This window comes from Elgaria multicarinata, chromosome 6 (assembly GCF_023053635.1).
Source record: "Elgaria multicarinata webbii isolate HBS135686 ecotype San Diego chromosome 6, rElgMul1.1.pri, whole genome shotgun sequence".
NCBI lineage: Eukaryota > Metazoa > Chordata > Lepidosauria > Squamata > Anguidae > Elgaria > Elgaria multicarinata.
This window is the reverse complement of record NC_086176.1, coordinates 42,297,792-42,317,517: the sequence shown is the minus strand read 5'-3', so window position 1 is coordinate 42,317,517 and position 19,726 is coordinate 42,297,792. Positions and strand designations below refer to the sequence as shown.

Genomic DNA, 19,726 nt, shown 5'->3' with positions numbered 1-19,726 from the left:
CTGTCTGTATCTTTAATCACTTAATTGGCCACTTCCTTTCTTGTCCCAGTCTCTGTGATTAATCAGCTTATTAACTCGGTTGTTGTGAAACAGACAGCTTTAAACAAATGCTGCTAGCTCATTCCAGTCAGTGTATTAGAATTTAACCCTCAACATTGTTTCCTTCATTCAACAGAGGTGTGTTTTACACTGGAAGTTCATAGTATCTTGATAATTTGTTTATTTAGAATATTTTTGATCACGGTATCTGCTCAGTGAACACTAAAGGCAACGTACAATAAAAACAATACCAAAAATTAAATACATACAAATACAAACCCTAAAACATTTTTTAAAAGAGGGATGATTAATATAAACAGAGAGCAGCAGTAACCTATAAAAGCTGAGCGGAAAAATATCTGAAGAACTTGAAACGCATTATTCTTGATATATTGAGGAGAAAAATGGTGTTGTTGAAAGTCACCCAAAATAATGAAGAAAGATGTGCTTAGACCTTCATCTGTTGTTGGTTCACTTGGAACCAACTAGTTTTCAATTAGTATAACATTGGTGCCAACAACAGGTTTTGTTTGTCAGTTATTACAAAGTAACTTCAAGGCCCCCAAGCACTATAGTTATATAAGTTGTGTGAAACATGAATAATTTTAAATTGTTTTAAATGTTAGCTGTTTTTGTTTTTAAATTTTGTATATTGATTTTTAATGTTCAGTCTTTTTAATCTAATCTTTTTAACCTTTGTAAACTGCCCAGAGAGCTTTGGCTGTGGGGCGGCACATACATGTAATAAATAAATAAATAAAACATTATTATAAAGAAGGTTTTAGTAGTTCCTTTAAACTTGGAACATCTGATATTAATTGATTTTGTTATTTTAAATATCCCTTAAATATTTAAAGAACTTTAAAACATAACATTAAGATTGCCGGCATTATAGATTCTATATCATAAAATCATTTGAACTTCTCAGGATTTTTTCCCCTCCATCATGCTTTTTTCTTTTTCACTCACTGCTACATACAGTCATGAAGAAATACTTATTTAGCTTAGCCTGTATAAAATAAAATAATTAATATAAAATAAAATATAATAATGTAATATAAAATAATATTAATATAATTTCATACTGGTACACTCATTTGTAGTTCCAGTGTGTTTATCTTCCACCAATAAGGTCAGCTGCTTACTTATTGCTGCACATTTTTGTGCCTCTTTTGCCAGAAAGATGGGGTAAAAATTAAATAAATAATACATAATTTATGAATGAGTAAACTCCCTCTTTCTACTTTTGGGTCAAAATACCTGTCACTACGCTTTGTTTTGGCAAGTTGAGGCTACAATCTATCCTTCTAAAGGTATGTAGGAAAAGATATTGGTCAAAAACTAAGAACGTTGACAGGAATGTTCAGGTTTCAGTCTTACAATTGGGGAGACTGACAGCAATTTCCAAAGGTCTGCTCTTAGATACATTCAAGATGACAAACAGAATCCAACTAATTTCCTTCTGCTGACAGAAGCAATCCCCACACCCCACTTCGAGTCTCCTCTGAGGGGTTGAAGGGATGAGGGGGAAATGAAAAACATACTAAATCCTAAAAGTGTTTGTAGGTTGAGTACGTTGACCCATTTCTTTTGTCTTCAGTTTCTGGTGAGTAATGTGACTTTCTTGTAGTTTACAGTCCATGCTGGAGGATTTACTTGTTGCTACTGCTGATGGTCTGCTCCATCTTATTCACTGGGATGGCATGACAAATGGGAGGAAAGCCATAAACCTCTGTACAGTACCATTTTCTGTGGATCTACATTCTTCTAGAGGTATTTCCTATTTCTCTTTTGTACATAAGGTGATGATCTGGGTGTACGTGGACGCAAAGAAACTTAGTTTTTCCTGCCCTTATAGTTGGCAAGAATATATATATTTTAATGCTGTATAAGTGGTGAGTCCCACTTGTACTGTTTTATTAAGTGGACATAGTTCGTTTAAAGGGGTTGCAATATGATAATGACAGCTTTTAATAAGTGACCCTGTTCATTCCCAGGTTCCTTTTTGGGATTTGAAGATGTACACATAAGAGATATGGAATACTGTGCTACTCTTGATGGGTTTGCTGTTGTGTTTAATGATGGCAGAGTTGGTTTTATAACACCAATGTCAAGTGGATTCACAGCAGAGGTAGGATTTCTTAGTACTTCATCAATTGCTTGTTTGCATCTCCCAAATTGTAACTGAGCATCCCCCTTACCTGCTATAGACTATTAATTAACTATGACTGGAAAATCTTGAAATTTCATATGATTAAACTGGTATAGGGGAAGACAGGATTATTTTAGGAAAACCTACATAACAAAATTAGTTTCTTTACACTGTCCTTGTTGGCATGATCATTGTAGGCTAAACAAGCCATGGTGGTTTGTTTAAGCCACAGTGTGTGCTGGGTGCGCTTAACATAATCACCCACCCTGCCACAGCTTGTGGTGTCATCCAAACTGGGTAGCATGGATTGTTTGAGGGGGGAAAAATCCTCAAAAGCCCAACAAAAGGCCATGGGTTATTTGAAGGTTGTTTCCTTCTCAGACAAGCCTTTCCCGCCCAGGTTTGGACAATGCAACATGCCGTGGCACAGTACGTGATTTTGCAAATTGTGCCCTGCATGTACCATGGCTGGTTTAGCCTACGATGAAAGTATGAACTGGGCAGCTTTGTTATTATCTATAAATTTATTGGCCCCACCAATGCATTGTAAATAACTGAGTGGAATATTTCCAAAGAGAAAAATACCTCATTGTGACATTAGAATAAATATAAACCATGTTCTGATGTACAGTTAAGATTATATTATTTATTATTTATTATTATTTATTTATATAGCACCATCAATGTACATGGTGCTGTACAGAGTAAAACAGTAAATAGCAAGGTCCTGCCGCATAGGCTTATTATAATAGTCCTATAACAAGTGCTTAGTTTTTTAACATTCATTCTGTGTTATCTACCTAAATTAGATATATATTTTCTTACATTTTGTTTGTTGTGAATTGATTACTTCAAAAATATTTTGTTCTCTATTGTACAGTATTTATAATATATACTGCACTTAAAAAAACATGCCTCCTGGCACTACCCAGACCCAGTAGTAATATTTTATATTTGGTCGCACTATATTTTATGGTTATTATTATAATCTGATAATTATGTTTAGTTTTAGTATGATTTTATAAGTATTGCAGGATAATAATAATAAAAATAATATTTCTTACTCGCCTCTCCATTTTGATCGAGACGGGGAACAACAATAAACGATAAAATACACAAAACTGAATTAAAACATAATATACATTGTTAAAAACATCCTAAAAAAAATCCTAAAAACATCTTAAAATTCCACTGGTTAGGCCTGCCGGAAGAGATCAGTCTTTATAGCTTTCTTGAATGCTAGTAGACTGTTAAATTGATGAGTCTCCTCCGGCAGGCCATTCCACTGTTTGATGTAAATTATTGTTAATTGCTAACTGCATTTTTAAATACAAATGTGGAAAATATTTCAGTTATTGGCCTTTAAGTATAGATATCTTTCCCACTGAAGGATAAAGTTGTCTCAGCCTCAAAAACATTTCTGAAGTGCCTCCTCACATGTTATAACTTTCTTAAATGGAGATAATTTCCTTCTTGGAAAATGGGTAGTGTAAAAAGCTACCCTAAATGCAATGGAACTTGGTGTATTAGGTGTTTCCACAAACAAATACTGTACATTTGTGTATGATGACCTCGATCCAAATTTAGGTGCATGCCATGAGACTGGTGGAAACAATAATTCCTGTTCCTCATCCCAACTCTACCCAATTTCCAGGGACCCCTTTGCTGTGTACCACAACCTACTCCATTGGACAGCGTCCCCTGATCTTTGGTGTAGCATTTCAGTGTGTGTGTGTGTGTGTGTGAAGGGGCTGCCATAGGGAGGAGGTTGCGGGGATCCTACTTCCACCAGCCCTGATACACACATCTCAATCTGAGTCCATCCCGATATGTATAATATGTACGTGTTTAAAATGTAGGTCAAAAATAATGGCTTTAACGTCTTAAATAAGGAATATGGGTTTCACCTGTTTTGAGGCTCACATTGGAAGAACCTTATATGCTTGCTGCATCCCCTGTGCTTCTTGGTGGCACCAAACTAAAGAGGGAGTGTACAGTATGCATGGCTTCAAGTTATAGCACAGTTTGTTCAAGACTGAACAAGTATCTTGGATCAATTCTTTTTTAATATGTCTTGCAGCAGCTCCATGGAGTTTGGGCTCAAGATGTTTTGGATGGAACCTGTGTGGCAGTAAACAACAAATACAGATTAATGGCATTTGGATGTGCAAAGTAAGTTAACTTGGAATCTGAAGGGGATGAACTTGATTTCTTCTTTGTAGGGTATCAGCATTTTAACTTGTACTGAAATGTTCTGAATTCCTGGTTAGGCATCTTCCTGGAGGGATATATTATACAGTTCATATATATATAAATCAAAACATGCCCTATCTTGAGGAAACTATCTCTTGGGATGTAGTTAATGAAGTGAAGCACTTTGTAAATCACTAGGCTAGGAAAAACACTGAGCTATCAGTGGTTTAATGTAGATAATCTTGGCCTTGTACAGTTTATACTGTCTATGCATGTGAAATATCTGATGTGATCTTGCAGGCATAAGGATTTTTTGTTTTTGTTTTAGTTAAGCAGCCTTCTGTCCTTACTATGTTTTTATTATTCCAATTCAAATTTTAGAGGATATAATTTCTCATTTTGTCCTGAAGTGTACATGCCTGAGCTTGCTTTTGTCACCGTGCCTGATATATCTACTCTCTTTCCTCTCTGCTGTCCTCTCACCTAAAGTTGAAAGCATCTGTCAAAAATATTGTTTAAAAGTTAAGTGATGCAGCTCATCCCTCAATTGGGAAGACTTCTGTTCTCAATTTTGGTAATTGGAATGTTCTAAAGACAACTTGTTAATAAGAAATCCTAACAGTATTCAATCTGAAGAAGTTCTAGCAAACAAATAATTTTAGGTTAGAGTATACCAGTAGTAGCACATTGGTGTAAGATATAACAAGGTTGTAGTGCCATTGCAGCAGCCTTGCAGGTAAATAATTTGGCACTCTTAATTTCAAAAATGAGCAAAGTCTTAGTAATTTATTAAATGAAAAAGCAATATGATAGCCAAGATTGGTTTCAAGTCATTATAAATCCTTCTCTGATAACAATTGTAGTTGAGTAGTGCTTCTTATTACATCTCAAGGTAGCATTAACTAGAACAATTGAAAAAGAACAAGTCATTAACAGTTCATTGTGTTTGCATTACTATTGTATTTTTCAGCTTGCAAAACCATATGCCATTTTTCTCAAACTTTGAAAACAATAGAGTAGACACTTGCTGAATATTTCAGCTCTTATTAATAATGCTACTTTGCAGCTCGGTGTGCCAGAATTTCAGTGTGATTGATAATAATGGTTATTAGAAGCTGACATGTGAAATTGAGCTGGCTTTGCTTCTGGATGCCCAGGAGTGCTTTCGTATATCTTTGCCCATTCCTGGAGCAGTCAGATCTGGCCATGGTCATGCATACACTATTAGACATGCTTTTATCTGGTGCTGTCTGTGAAGATTGTTCAGGAACTTTAGCTAGTCAAGAATGCTATTATTATTTGAGTTCCTAGGGGCTGTTAACCAGTTAGGGCACCACCATTTTAGAGGAGGAAAGTGGTAAAGAAACCGAGAAATACATCAATAAATAGTAAGGCAATCAGCTGAGATGAACAACTTGATTGTATGCATACTTACATTTATTTATTTACAATATTTATATACCGCTCCCCATTCAAAATTGATAAAATAAAATAAAAACAGAGTAAAAACACATTAAAATAGATTTTTTTTAATATAAAAAAGCAAAATGCAAAGTGAATCATGGCTGGTCCTCAAGGAAAGGCTTCCTAGAACAATGATGTTTTCAGGAGGTGCGGAAAGGAATACAAAATTGGCATTTGCCTGACCTCCAGAGGCAGGGAATTCCATAGGAACTTATTTTTAAGTTAAGTCCCATTGGGGTCTCAGTGGGCTCAAACTCCCCAACCTCCATATAGTTATAAATAGGATTGGAAAGTTTATTTACTCTTTGAATATAAAACTGCCCACGAACTAACATTATGGCTTGGGATTTAGTTTTTAAATGCTTACTTGCCTGTTTTTACTTGAAAAATACAAATGTCTAATTTTGATAAAGTATGTATTTTCCCCCCAGTGGTTCAGTGCAAGTTTATACAATAGATCATTCCACAGGAGCCATGCAGCTATCTCATAAACTGGAGCTAACACCTAAACAATATCCTGGTAAGTCTGATCACATTGGGCCTGTTCAGAAAACATGCTAAACTATGGGTAGTCTGCTAACCCTTTTCAAGCAAATGGTTAGTGTGCGTGTTTAAACTGTGGTGATGTAGCCATCATGGTTAGGAATGGTTCACATGACATGCTAAGTCATGGTTCACATGACACGCTAAGTCATAATATTTAGCTCAAAATGCTTAACCACCATGGTTTAGTGTGCTGTCTGAGCAGGGTCATTAAGATTGTTGCTAAATTTTGTATTTATTTTTTGATATAGATCATTCTGATTCAGTATAGCAAGTTATAGCTATAGCAAGTATAGCAAACAGTGGCAAATGCTAGTGCTCATTATCGTTAAGGTTGTACCACATTTCCAGTAATCTAGATAGGTGAAGATTTCACCATATATGTCCCGTGCATTTGTTTGTGTAAATGGAACAAGTTATGTAGATCCTGGCCACAGTGTTCTTGACACTTTTTTTTACTATGATTGGGCAGTTTTACATTTTACATTTTTATTAGATCTCTATTTTTAATCACTATTTTTTATTAGAATAATCTTGCTAAAACGCTAATGATGTGGGGGTTTTGGAAAATTTTTAAATTAGGCTAATTTGCTTGCATAGGAAAATTTGTGATGCTGTAGAGAGTAATCTAATTTAGCATATTTCTTTTGCTTGCATTTAGTAAACAACTAAGCTAAAAAGTATCCCATGTGATTTTTTTGTCCTTTTATCCTTTATTTGACCTAAACTATCTGAGGGGGCGGAAATAAAGCAGATTTAATGTAGTTTAATTGTTATATTATGTACTCACTTTATTGGAATAAAATGATATTGACATGTGCTTCGGTTACATTGTTTAAATGTAAGGAAAAGCAAAGGCGCTGGAAACTGACACACTAATTCAGCCGCCCAACTTAGTGTCCTCCGGCCACAGCTGGCTGGGGATTCTGGGAGTTGTAGTTCAAAGCATCTCAAGGATACTGGGTTGGGGAAGGCTCCACTAATTAATTTTAGCAACCAAAAAGAACTGGATCGGCACTCCATCATCTAGTTCAACTCTTTCACTGAAGCTGTTGGGGTACCGTTGTCACTACTTAGTGGCTCAGTTCAGACAACACATGTCTCAACAGTGGTTTTAGAACTCCACAGTGGAGTTTTTACACCACCGTTGAGAAATGTGTCATCTGGGAAATACTCTATGCAGAAGAGGATAGTTTCTGCACAACGGTTGTGTTGCATGGTGGGCTCCATGAAGTTTTTCGTTGCGTTGCATTGACTTTTCCCACTGGCTGTAGAGTTCCCTGGCAAGAGCAGCGAAAGGAGCGAGTGCCGCTCTAGGAGAGCCATTGGGATTGTTTTTTTTGCAGCAGTGGCTGATGGGATACCATTGGGAGGACCAGGGGAGTAGAGAGGTTGGAGGAACTGTCAATCAAACATTGCAATGGATTTTACACAACTCTACAGTAACCCCCAATCACAAAATGGTGGAGTTAGAACATGTGCAGGAAGTACCCCCTAAAAGCTCAACTGTTGAGTAGAGTTTTCACACTGCATTGACTAATGTGTTGTCTGAACTGAGCCAGTATCATTTCACATTGAGAAATAGATATAAAATATTATATACATATATATATACATATATATACATATATATATATATACACTCTCACTTACTTGCTATAATTATGTGACCTTGAAACTGCCAATTTGCCTACTGTTTTATTTGCAATTGGCATCCATTCATGGTTACTAATGAACTTCTGAAATGAGATGTTTTCCATGAAAAAATTAAGCACTGCCCCTCATCTTTATAAACCACCAAAGACAAACAGTGAGCCATATTTATTTAAAACATTATTAAGCCATGTGCATTATTAAGCCAAGCCTTTATCATGTGAAGCATACAACAAATATCAAAAACACACAAGAAAATAGAAAAAAACTTCCTCAGTTAAATCAATGGTATCTATTAAAATGCTTGGGTAAATTTAAAAAATGGCTTTGCCTGTATTGGTGTCAGCTAAATCTCTCTAGGGAGGGCATTCCATAAGTGGGGAAAAGGTGGACATCTTTATAGTTTGTTCCTGTTCTTAATAGGTGTATAACCATCCACTGACTAAGTTTTAAAAATACTTTCAGTTACAAAAATATAAACATTCTGATTACATATTTTGATTGTATAAGTTCCTCAAGTGGTCTTCTGTTCATCTGGACAGCTAGAATTGTATGTCTGGCTTAAAGACTAGCAAGAGATAATTCTGAAGTGATTTGAATGTAAAACTTAACAAGCTATATTCTCTTCTCTACTTTAGTTATGTGAGCAAGTTCATTGCTGCTGCAAATCAGTACAATAGAATCTTGCAGATGATAAAAAAATATTTAAGCTTCTAATTCCTCATATACTAGTAGCTCAACATGCTCAAATAATTCTGTTTTACTATTAATACAACACGAGTTCATAATGAATATAATGTCTTTTCAGTCATAAAAATACACATGGAGTGGCTGGTTACCAGGGGAAAACCTTGTACCCAGCACAGTGATTTTAGATCAAGAATATCATGTGAAGTTGCAGATCTCATTATGCCCTCCAGGGCAGTGTGCTGATTTAGGGCGGATTACATAAATCAAGATGCCTGGGGGCAATTGTAAACTCTGCTCCTGCTGTTCCAAGATCCTTTACTAACCTGAAAGGAATTGTGGCAGGGATCCAAAAAGCTACTGGAACAGAGCCAAAAGCCTGCTGGTCTCCAGCAGTAATATTTCTTCTTTCCTTTGAACTACATATCACAAACTTTTCAATTTGTAACTAGCACAGGAGGCTACTGTTCAAAAAACAAATCCCAAAGTGCCCCTGAGGTGTGGCTTTCCCCCTTTTGGTTCTGGCCTACGTCCTTTTTAGTTATGCATATACACATAGCCCTCAAATATTTCTATCAAATACCTATTGTGTGGATTTGAAGCTAGTGGTTAAGATCTGGGTTGCTCATAATGACAACCTAGAGGAGAAGTTCAGTATGGGCTGTCATTGAATTGTGGGTTGTCATTTTGTGCAAACCTTGCACTATGGTTTTACTATGGTTCCACAAACAACCCAGAATTCACAACCCAGCAACAAACTCTGGGTTTTCTTCATGGGTTGTTCGTGATTAACAATCCAGAGGCTCAGTTCACCCATAACTAGAAGCCATTGCGGATGAATTTCCCCACAGGGGCTCATTTTTGCAGCGGCTTTTCATTATGTGTGAACCACAATTCAATACCAAGCCACGATTTAACAACAACCCATACGCAATCCATACTCTGGGTTATCATTACATGCAAACCAGACCTAAAAGTAGTTGAAACGAAAACTGGATTTTTAAAGATTTGTAGCATGAGCTGTGTATTTTTTCTACTACTTGTCAGTGTTTATTTAGCTGCAACAGATAGGCACTGATATTAAATACCAAATGCATCAGGAATATTCTACACAAACACTGGGAATGGCACAGTCCACTTTGAAAGTGGGACCTACACATAGAGGGTTCTCTTACGCTGATTGCTCAAATCCCCTTCTTAAGCTTGCTCAGGCGGCATGAGAAGCAGGGATGTTGCTAGGTCTGAGCCCCAGATCTATTTTGGCGGGGGGGGGGACACACGTCTGGGCAGGAAGGGGCTAACCCTCCCCTTCCCATGTGTTGGGATCTCCCCCCCCCCCTTCTCCTTCTCCAGTTGTGTACAACTTTATTTTGATTTTGATTTTTGGCGGTAATGATTAATTGAAGGGAAGTTGTTACGTTTTGGAGCAGGACCTGAGTGGAAAGTTGGAAATTAACTGCAGGTGACCCCTTGATCCCTGGCCCGCTTTTATGATTAATGCTCTTTAAAAAAAATTTGAAGGTTCATTTTTATTTTTGCAAAATTGCCATTTTTGGAGTGTCTGTGTGCAATAGGGCTCATGAAAATATCTGCCAGCCACTCTCTTTTGTGCCTGTACACAACCACTGCAAATGAACTGCAGTTGAAGAACTACTGACATAGGATGATATATGGAGTGGAGTGCAAATTTTAATTGAAGAATTTATTTAAGGTGGGGTGATTTGAAAGCAGAACTGGCTGGCTTTGTTTTCAGTGAAATTTTAAATAAATCTTAGCAGTTATTTTTAAATGTACATACATAGATTTAGATTAGTGTAAGAAATATGTATGCAAATTTGTTTATTAGGGCCCTATGCTCCAATTCATTTAAGAACTTAGCAGCACCCCTGATGAATGGCCATTTGTCAGAGCAAAGGGAGATCTGCACATAGTTTCATCTTTCTCCCAGTTTCTCCACTCACTGAAGAACTTGCAGCATGGAAAGCTTGTATTGAGATGAGAGGGAGGGCAGGACTGGGGTATGGAAGGCCTGCATCTCCCATTCATCCTGATAGCTCCTCATAGCAAGAGGGGATAGGGCTCTGTGGAGCTTATGAAAATCTTCTATGTGAACTGCAATGGACTGTATTGTGCTCTTTCAGTATTAATACTTTATACAGAAATAGTACCAATCGTTAAAATGCTTAAGGAACCAGTGCATACTGTCTGATGTGCTTACATTGTGAATTTTTCTGTTTTTCCATAGATATTTGGAACAAAACAGGACCTGTCAAACTAATCAGATGGTCTCCTGATAGTTGTGTTGTTATGGTGACCTGGGAATGTGGGGGGCTTTCCCTATGGAGTGTATTTGGTGCCCAGCTGATCTGTACTCTAGGAGGAGACTTTGCGTAAGCGTCTTTAACCAATATTGTGTTTGAGAACATTTAGAAAAAATGTACATCTCCTGTTCAGCTTTTTATCTAAGACACAGAACATCTTCATAGCTATAATAATGACTGGGTTAAAATGATCAGAGGGGGAAACAAAGCAGTGTTGGTTGTTTCCCCCATCCCCTGTGTGCTGGTCACATGACCGGGATTACCGTAATTACCTTCACCACATCATCTGAATGAAGCATGGGCGAAGTGAATTTTCACCCACCCTACAACCCGTGGCTTGCAATACATGTTGAGTTATGGCTTTAAATGCTGATTAGTTATGGCACAGACTGGGTTTCTGGCACATAACCTTTTGTGTTAAGTCTCTGGGCCTTCCAGAGACTAGCAGAGATTGCAGCGGTTCTCAGCCAAGTCAGCAAAGACGTGAATTAAGACAGAGATTTTTGTAGGTTAAAACAAACCTTTTACTGGCAAATAAATATATAATTTAGTTATGGCAGTACAGATACAAATACTTACAAATGGTCAGTCAATACAGCTCACATCAAGTTGGGTAAGAGACATGGAAGTTATAAACATGCACATGAAAATACATTTACTTTTATAGACAATCTGTACAATGATGCAACTCCTTGCAACCCTTAATTGAAGACAATCAGTTAGACAATTATTCAATTATGACACTCAATGTCCAGGTGTAGAGTTGACCTTTAAGTTTCTGCTGAGTCTTCTGTTCTTCCAGATCCTCAGCAATTAACAAAGCAATGGAAAACATAACCAGGATCCATTCCAGGATCCAACAATACAGTGGTCATAGGATGGGTGAAAATTCATTAAGCATGTGTGGGGGCAGGGGAAACAACCAACAATGCGTTGTGTCCTTCACTGATCATCTGAACAATCTCAGTGTTTTTACTGGTGCATCATGTGACAGCCATAACGTAATATAGATTATTGAGTAAATCTTCATTTCAGTACATTGGGTTGTATTTGTTTCTATCAAAACAAGCTCTTAGACATTTTAATTTGAAGTTTTTATTGACAGCTGAGAGTGAGGCTTTAGTCCCTCGCTACAAAACCTATTTTTCTCTGAAACGTACTACAACACTTAGTTTCTCTCTAAACGTTATGTTTCAATCCTATCTACAACATTCCTTCCGCTTAACTTCCCTGAACTTATTGTACCCCATTGTTCTGAGCATTTGCCCATTTTTTTTAGCCTCAGTTGCCTCTGCCTGACTCTCTGGAGCTTCTGAAACAGATCAGGTATTTTCCCACCTGCTGTTGGAAAGTGTAGGTCTCCTAGGTTTTTATGTACTTTTTTACGTTCTAGGTCTGGAGTGGGGAGATATCTGTCGCTACAGAATGCTTCCTAGTGGATGTATGCCCAACACAGTGGTTGCATTTGCACATTGTAATCCTACTCTTTAAATCTTAGTTGAGCAGAGAAAATATTGGTGGGGGAATATTTCCATGCCTAATTCAATATCCTGAAATTAGAATAAGAGGTATGGACTTTTCCAAAGGCCTTTAGTTTAATATATCTGGGATCAAAATGAAGCATTTGGAAAACTGGGATAAATTAAAATCGTTGCTATTATTAGCATGCAGTTGTTAAATGGAATATATAAAAGCCTTGTTAATGTCCAGTGCTTGAATCTAAATGTTTATGTGTGTGTTTATTTTAGTCATCGACCTGACGGTACCAAAAAAGACCCTTTAAAGATCAGCTCTATGGTAAGCACTATTGAACACACTCCTCACATGCATTCATTCTCTCTCTCTCTCTCTCTCTCTCTCACACACACACACACACACACACACACACACACACAGGCTTGATCATATTTCATTTAAGTATATTGGATATAAATTAACCTGGGTTTTACTAGTTTTCAGCTAGTGTCTTTTACTGTTTTAATGGTACAATTCAAGAGTTTTTAGGGTTGTTTTTGTTACATAGTTTGATCAGGGAAAGACACTGAAATTCATTAAGACTTGCCAAAATGTATTTCTGTGCTGGGGGTGAACTTTTCAAATATTAGGAAATGGGCCACTTGGAAAATGGGCCAAACAGCTCTGGAGGGGGAAGTATATAGGAATGATTGCCTTCCTCCTCCACTACCTCGCTCTCCAATCTGCTTTCCAAAAATCCATATTATAAATGGATAAAATATTTCTTTGACAGCCTTATAATAAACACCCATATTATTGAGTGGAAATTCACTTCAAAATGTTTCTCCTCATCTAATATTTTTCAGTCGTTTTGAATAATTGATAATGGTTTTGTCTTTTCTTTCCAGAGTTGGGGATCAGAAGGTTATCATCTGTGGGTGATTGACGCAAATAGCTCTGGGAATTCAGTGACTGAAAGCAAGTGCCAAAATGAATCCCAGCATTTCGGCATTTTGCAATTTCAGTTCATCAAGAGTGCACTCACAGTTAGCCCTTGCATAGTAAGTATTCATAAATCTTCATACTTAATGTGTTATACTTCTGGGCCACCTTTTAATGCATCTTTGGCCAAGTTTTGGCCTAGTTTCCATACAAAACATAAAATAACAAAGAGTAACACGGCTATGTGAGATCACTGACTAAAATATTTCAAAAATAAAGGTGGTCCCATTTTAAGCTTCCTCGGTAGTTTAATTTGGCTTCCTCCCATTCATTTGAATATTTATTTATTTCTGTTACTATTCACTGTTTGCTAATAAGTGATATTAATTCTATTGATTTATTCACCAGAGCAACCAGGAGCAGGTCCTCCTTCAGGGAGAAGATCGCTTGTACTTGAACTGTGGCGATGCAATACAAGCTCAGAATCCTAGAAGTTCCTCAGCACACTCTGAACATAAGGCTCTCAGAGAAAGAGGCCAGTTTTCAGATGGGAGCTTAGATTCTCAGGGTTTAAGCACTTTATTAGGGCACAGACATTGGCATGTTGTCCAGGTAAGTTCCCTTCTTGGCATTTTACTGCTTCCTTCATCTCAGCCTTTATCTCTTATATGTTTGTCAACATGTTGCTATGAGAGAGGATCAAGTGATAGCTTGTGCTTTTTGTTTGAGTTCGAACTTTGGGCTTTGGTTTCTCATATTAAAATCCAACATACTGGCCAAAAGTATTGACTGCTCCCTAGGAGCAGAGAGGATAAAAATTAATAATAAAAAAAACCTAAAGTTGGGATTTTAAAATTTTAAATTGATTTTTTTTAAAAAAAACAAGCACACACTAAAACATAATAAAGCAAATACTAAGAGCAGTATCTAATGGGGCTCTTACACCCCAGACAATTCTTCTACACTCAGCCAATTCTGCTGCGCAAGTTCTGGGCAAAAGTATATACAGTGAGACAGAGATGTAAAGCTTGCTTATAAGAATGAAACAGTGTAAATAATCATCTGTTTAGTTATAAATTAAAATAGTTTAGTGGTAAGATTTGCACTGTTCAGGAAATATATGAAAACTTTAAAACGGGCTTATCCTTTCAGATTTTAAAGGTTGTGATGGTTCACGTATTGAATGGGCCGGTTCACACAACACGAAGGTGCTTAATAAGTTGTGGTAGCGTGTTAACCATCTTGCACATGTTGGTCGCTTGCTGGCCCTTTTTACACAGTTATCTTCGCAGGACACGGCTTTTCATGTCGCCAGAACCTGGAAAAGGTGGCTTGTTGGGGTTGTAGTGTTGCGTGGTAGTTTGTTAAACCACCTCAACAAGGCAGCTTCACTGGGTTCAGAAGACACAAGAAGGTGCTGCAACCCAGCTTGCCTTTAAGTAAGCCATGGTGGACTGTGGTGACTGTGCGAAGCAGGTCAATCATCTCCAAAGCAAATTGGAAATAAAAAGTTGCACTTTACAAGGTGGAAAATGGAAATGCTTGAAAGAAAAAGCACTGGCTTTGAATTGCAGTAATTTTTATTTCATTAATCTTTTGTTGTTTTGTATTTTAAGATTCACAGTACCTATTTAGAGATCAACTGGCCAATAAGGGTAAGTTGTTCTAAAATCTTAATATTTTACAACTAGGGATGTACGAATTGTGCAAAATCTGTTCCACCTGAGTTTCTCACATTGTTAGATGCCTTTTGTTCCATCATCTGCCCATTGATGGAATTGGTTTTATTTTTGAGTTTCTGAATTTGCGCAAATGCACAATTTCCCCCCTAAAAGTGCATTTTCTCATTCTGAACGAGAAATGAGTGCATTTGACCAGGTTTTTTTTTTTTTTGCCTATTTTTCTACAATGAAATTTGCACAAAATTCTCAAAGGTTAGGAAAACGGTCTGCAAGTGTGCAGACTCTGCTCAAACAGGAAAAGGGTCGTTCCATTGTGGAATCTGTGGGTCAGATTCATAAACATCCAAACTTGTTTAGTTCAGTTGCAGATTTTTCCAACATCAATATTTGCAACTTTAGATTGCATTTAGATGTAAACATCAAATGTTATAGGAATATTTAAGATGATGTAGCTGCCATTAGATCTCATTCGTAAACTTTAATATTTGGAAATGTTATTTCTATGAAATGGGACAAATGCTAAATTATTACATCATTTTTTATTAAGAGACTGACAAGTTATACCTATTTTCTTTCCCCGTGAACAGTTCTCAGCCATTGATAAGATGGGACAGAATGTAGCTGTAGTTGGCAAGTTTGGTTTTGCACATTACTCTTTGATTTCCAAAAAATGGAAACTGTTCGGAAACATTACGCAGGTGAGTAGCTATGCTTGGTCAGAGAAGGAATGCATATGTTACTGTTAAAAATAATAATTTTAACCAGTTCGTAAATTGAAGATTATGTTTTTATTATAGACTCCTGCTTGTCAATTGTGTGTAATTAGAATTATGCAGAAAGGGCAGAAGATACTTACCTTAAAGATTCGGGGTGGCTACAAGTGTAATTCACCATTTTTTAAATTTCAAGGTAAAGGGAAAAGCCCCACTATGAAATGGAGCTTTCCTATAATGACTTTTAAAGAGCCCCAAATAAGCAGCTCTTGGCAGAAACAACGAACAATTGGCTGCTCTGAGAGCCTCTGTGTGCTAAGAGAACCAGGCAGTCATTGAATTCTTCTCACTGATACACTTGTCATTGGAAGCAGCGCAGCCTCTAAGCCACTGACCTGGCCGGGGCGTCACGCAGCCTCGCTCTTTGTGTAATCCTAAATCAGCTGACAGTTCCAATGGAGTTCTGTTGGGGGCGAGGGGAGGAACGGAGATGCCTCGGGGGGAAAGCCTGATCGCCCCGAACCGAGGGCCACATCAGATGTATGCATGTTTATTAAAGTCTCACGTTTGGCTATATAGCTGGGGTGAGGTATACTTTTAATACTAATTTGGGTGTACAAGGAAGTAAGCAAACCCTGTTGCCCTTTCCCCTCATACCTTGCCACACTCTGCTGCTTTAAACCATTTCCCCCCCCCCCCCCCCGCTGTCCAGGTTCAATACTAGCAGGGAGGAAACTGCTTAAAGCAGCAGAGTGGGGTGAAGGAAAGTGGGGAGGCAGCGGGTTCTGCTCCTTCCTTCTATATGCGTTTAGTTTAGTACAAACTCTCACCACTGCCCCTGCTTTATAGCTAAACGGAGGCTTCTGCTTTGGTTCCTAGCCAGGCAGTCTCGCTCCCTGCATATTGTGGATGCCGCTTGCTCAGTGGCAGAGCACCTGCTTCACACTCCAAAGGCCCCAAATCTCCCTCCCTGGCGTCCCCAGTTCAAAGGATGAGGGAGCAGTTGATGTGAAAGCCCCTTGCAGGAGACCCTTGGAGAGCTACTGCCACTCAGGGTAGACCTGTGGCCTAGAGGAACCACTGATCTGCTCTGTACAAGGCAGCTTGCTTTGTTGAGCGCTGTTGCTCTTTCCGTTGGTTCATTAAATGCTGTTAGACTGAGGTGAAGGATCCCTTCACTTTCATTACTCATTTTGCCTTGATATAGATGTTCACACTTAACAGCTATACAATATAATGTAATTATATATTATAATACTTAAGATTATGAAAGAAGCAGTGAAATGATTAGCCTAATCTTCGTGGCCCTATTTTTTTCAAAAAATAATAAGCCATGCTTTACAAATTGTATTTGGGTTACAGCTTTCCTATTGTTAAATAGTAAAGCAATGATTAACATAGTTTATAAATGTATTTCCAGTTTTTACAGTGTCTTATGAATAAACTATTGGAATGAAAGTTAGAATTCTTGAAAAAATTGTTAATCCTTGCACATTTTTTTCACTTTAAGGAACAAAATATGACTGTGACTGGTGGCTTAGCATGGTGGAATGATTTCATTGTTATTGCATGTTATAACTTAAGTGACCGTCAAGAAGAGGTAAGGCATGGGGCTGTAAAACCTTGGGATGTATCCACTATTAGTCCTACTTAGAGTAGATCTATTGAAATGAATGGAACTTAGGTTAGATTGACATTGAATACAACGCATTAACTACAACCATATGGTTAAAATTCCACCCCCTGGTGCACTTTTTGTTGCAGAATTTACACAGAAGTAGACTGTGGCATTCCTGCCTCCTCCTAGTGAGACTTTCCTTTCACTAAGGCCTCACTGGGTTTCACTGCCATCAGGACCTTTAAGGTTCAGGTCCAACCCTTTTTACCCTATAACCTTGTGCTGTTCCCTTTATTACTTCCCTCTTACGTAGCCAAGAGGGAGGTAATGAAGGCTTAGGATTTTATAAACAAAGAAAGCGTTATTAATTACAGTAACAAGTTGTTTAATAATAAACAAGTAACACTTTATGGCTCTATCATTATATGTATTGTTCCCCTCCTCGATCCAGAGGGAGAGGCGGGTAAGAAATCATCATCATCATCATCTCTCATACACAGTCCTCTAAATCACAGTCTTAAACAATCACTTCACAAATCATCACAGACCTCCCTCTCTCTTGCTTCTCAATCCTAAAAATTTAATCTGTATCCCTATCCTTGTCCTCTTTGACTCACACAGCACAGAGTTTATAAAGTACTCACACTTCATCCCCTTCACTCATTCAGCCAGTCATCCCACATATGCAAATCCACCATTCTTTCCGTCACTCATCTCTCTTCACTACAAAAATACTCACCATAAAGTAGCCATAACCCCAAGTTCATTATATATAGACATGTGACATCGCATAGACTACAGTGTAATCCTCCTAGGGCATTGTCGTCTGCACAGGAGTAAATAACATTCCAATATTTCATCCATTTACTATTTTCTTTCTGTACACCTTGGTCAAAAATACCTTGAGAATTCTATTTGTTTTTACTATTGAGATGCTTTCTTGTCCAAGCCAATATTGTCATATTGTGATTTTTAAAAAGTCAAAACAAAATCAGCAGAGGGAAGCAGACTTATTCTGACACCACCCCTTTGCTTTAGTTTTGGGACATTTTACTACCCCAAATTAATTCAGAAAAATAGCTTGCGGTAGAAAAATATTCCCCCGGTTTTTTTATAAGTTTGGATAAAATAGGCTATTTGTTGTCTATCTTGCTTAACCTTGCTGAGAATTGGGCAATTGTATTCTAATGCGTTTAGAGATATTTACTTGTAGAAATCACATCAACCTTTTAATTTGGGGTGGGTGGGGGAATAAATTAGAGCTGCCTTATTTTTCACCAGGAAACAATTTTTCTTTAACTACATGCTCTATAAGTTTGTTACTAAACAATCTTTTAATTACTTGTTGCACTTCTCCATAGCATTTGGTGTATGGGCACACATGCACAATGAGGCTTGCCTAAACTGTACTGTACCCAGGACAAGCCTGCATGTCAGCTGTTGTGTGTACAACCTGATTCAGACTAGCCTTTCACTGTGTCATTGTATAATTGCATATCTGATCACATGGAAGACTTTTATGTATCACATCTGATTGCCAAATAGTGGGCCATACATATTTTTAAGTGTCAGGCAGACTCAGTAAATCTAATCAAGGACTGCAGATGTTTCCTGAAATGAGTGCTTTCAAATAGGCTTTCCCTTCTGTTCTTAATAGATGATTAGGGAATAGATAACATAGTGCTCATGTCTTTTAGAAGCATAGAGTACTAGAGTTGGAAGGGGCCTATAAGGCCATCGAGTCTAATCCCCTGCTCAATCTAATTCAGAGTGTTGCCATATAGTCAGACATATGACTGGTCAGGAAATTCAAACAGGTGGTTTAAAAGAATCCTCTCCTCTACCTGCCAGCAGCATCATGTAGCTGAAACTATGCAAGTAGAATCCCTTTCCCCCTTAACATTTAACCACTGGCCACAGAAATGAAAGAGCATGTCTGTGTGAACTCTTCCCTCTTTAGGAACAACAGTTGCAGATAAATAGTGGCACCCTGTACAGTTTCACATATGGGAGACTGATTACAAGGCACTGACTGGGTCCACACAACACAGTAACCCAAACTAAGTGGTTAAGTGTGGGTTGTGGGCAATGTGGGTGGTTAATCATCCTGAACAACACACAACAAACAATGGCTTCACAAGGTAGCCTATTCAAGAAAAATAAGCCATGCTGCATGGTTGACGATCCATCCTGCTGGAAATGGGTTTGGACAACATGCCAACCCCACAGTTCAACATACAACCCACAGTTGTATGAGTATGGAT

At 37.8% G+C, this 19,726-nt stretch overlaps 1 protein-coding gene across 1 annotated transcript in view; it reads left to right on the top strand.

Moving 5' to 3' along the window:
* The window catches only part of RIC1 (RIC1 homolog, RAB6A GEF complex partner 1), a 62,891-nt gene that overhangs the window by 28,298 nt on the left and 14,867 nt on the right, over positions 1-19,726 (top strand). Inside the window, exons 5-15 of the mRNA XM_063129277.1 lie at positions 1,670-1,812; positions 2,037-2,170; positions 4,272-4,363; positions 6,280-6,368; positions 10,977-11,121; positions 12,801-12,849; positions 13,416-13,568; positions 13,858-14,061; positions 15,066-15,104; positions 15,719-15,829; positions 17,355-17,444. Of these exons, the coding sequence (XP_062985347.1) occupies positions 1,670-1,812; positions 2,037-2,170; positions 4,272-4,363; positions 6,280-6,368; positions 10,977-11,121; positions 12,801-12,849; positions 13,416-13,568; positions 13,858-14,061; positions 15,066-15,104; positions 15,719-15,829; positions 17,355-17,444 (1,249 nt within the window). The remainder of the gene's footprint in view (positions 1-1,669; positions 1,813-2,036; positions 2,171-4,271; positions 4,364-6,279; positions 6,369-10,976; positions 11,122-12,800; positions 12,850-13,415; positions 13,569-13,857; positions 14,062-15,065; positions 15,105-15,718; positions 15,830-17,354; positions 17,445-19,726) is intronic.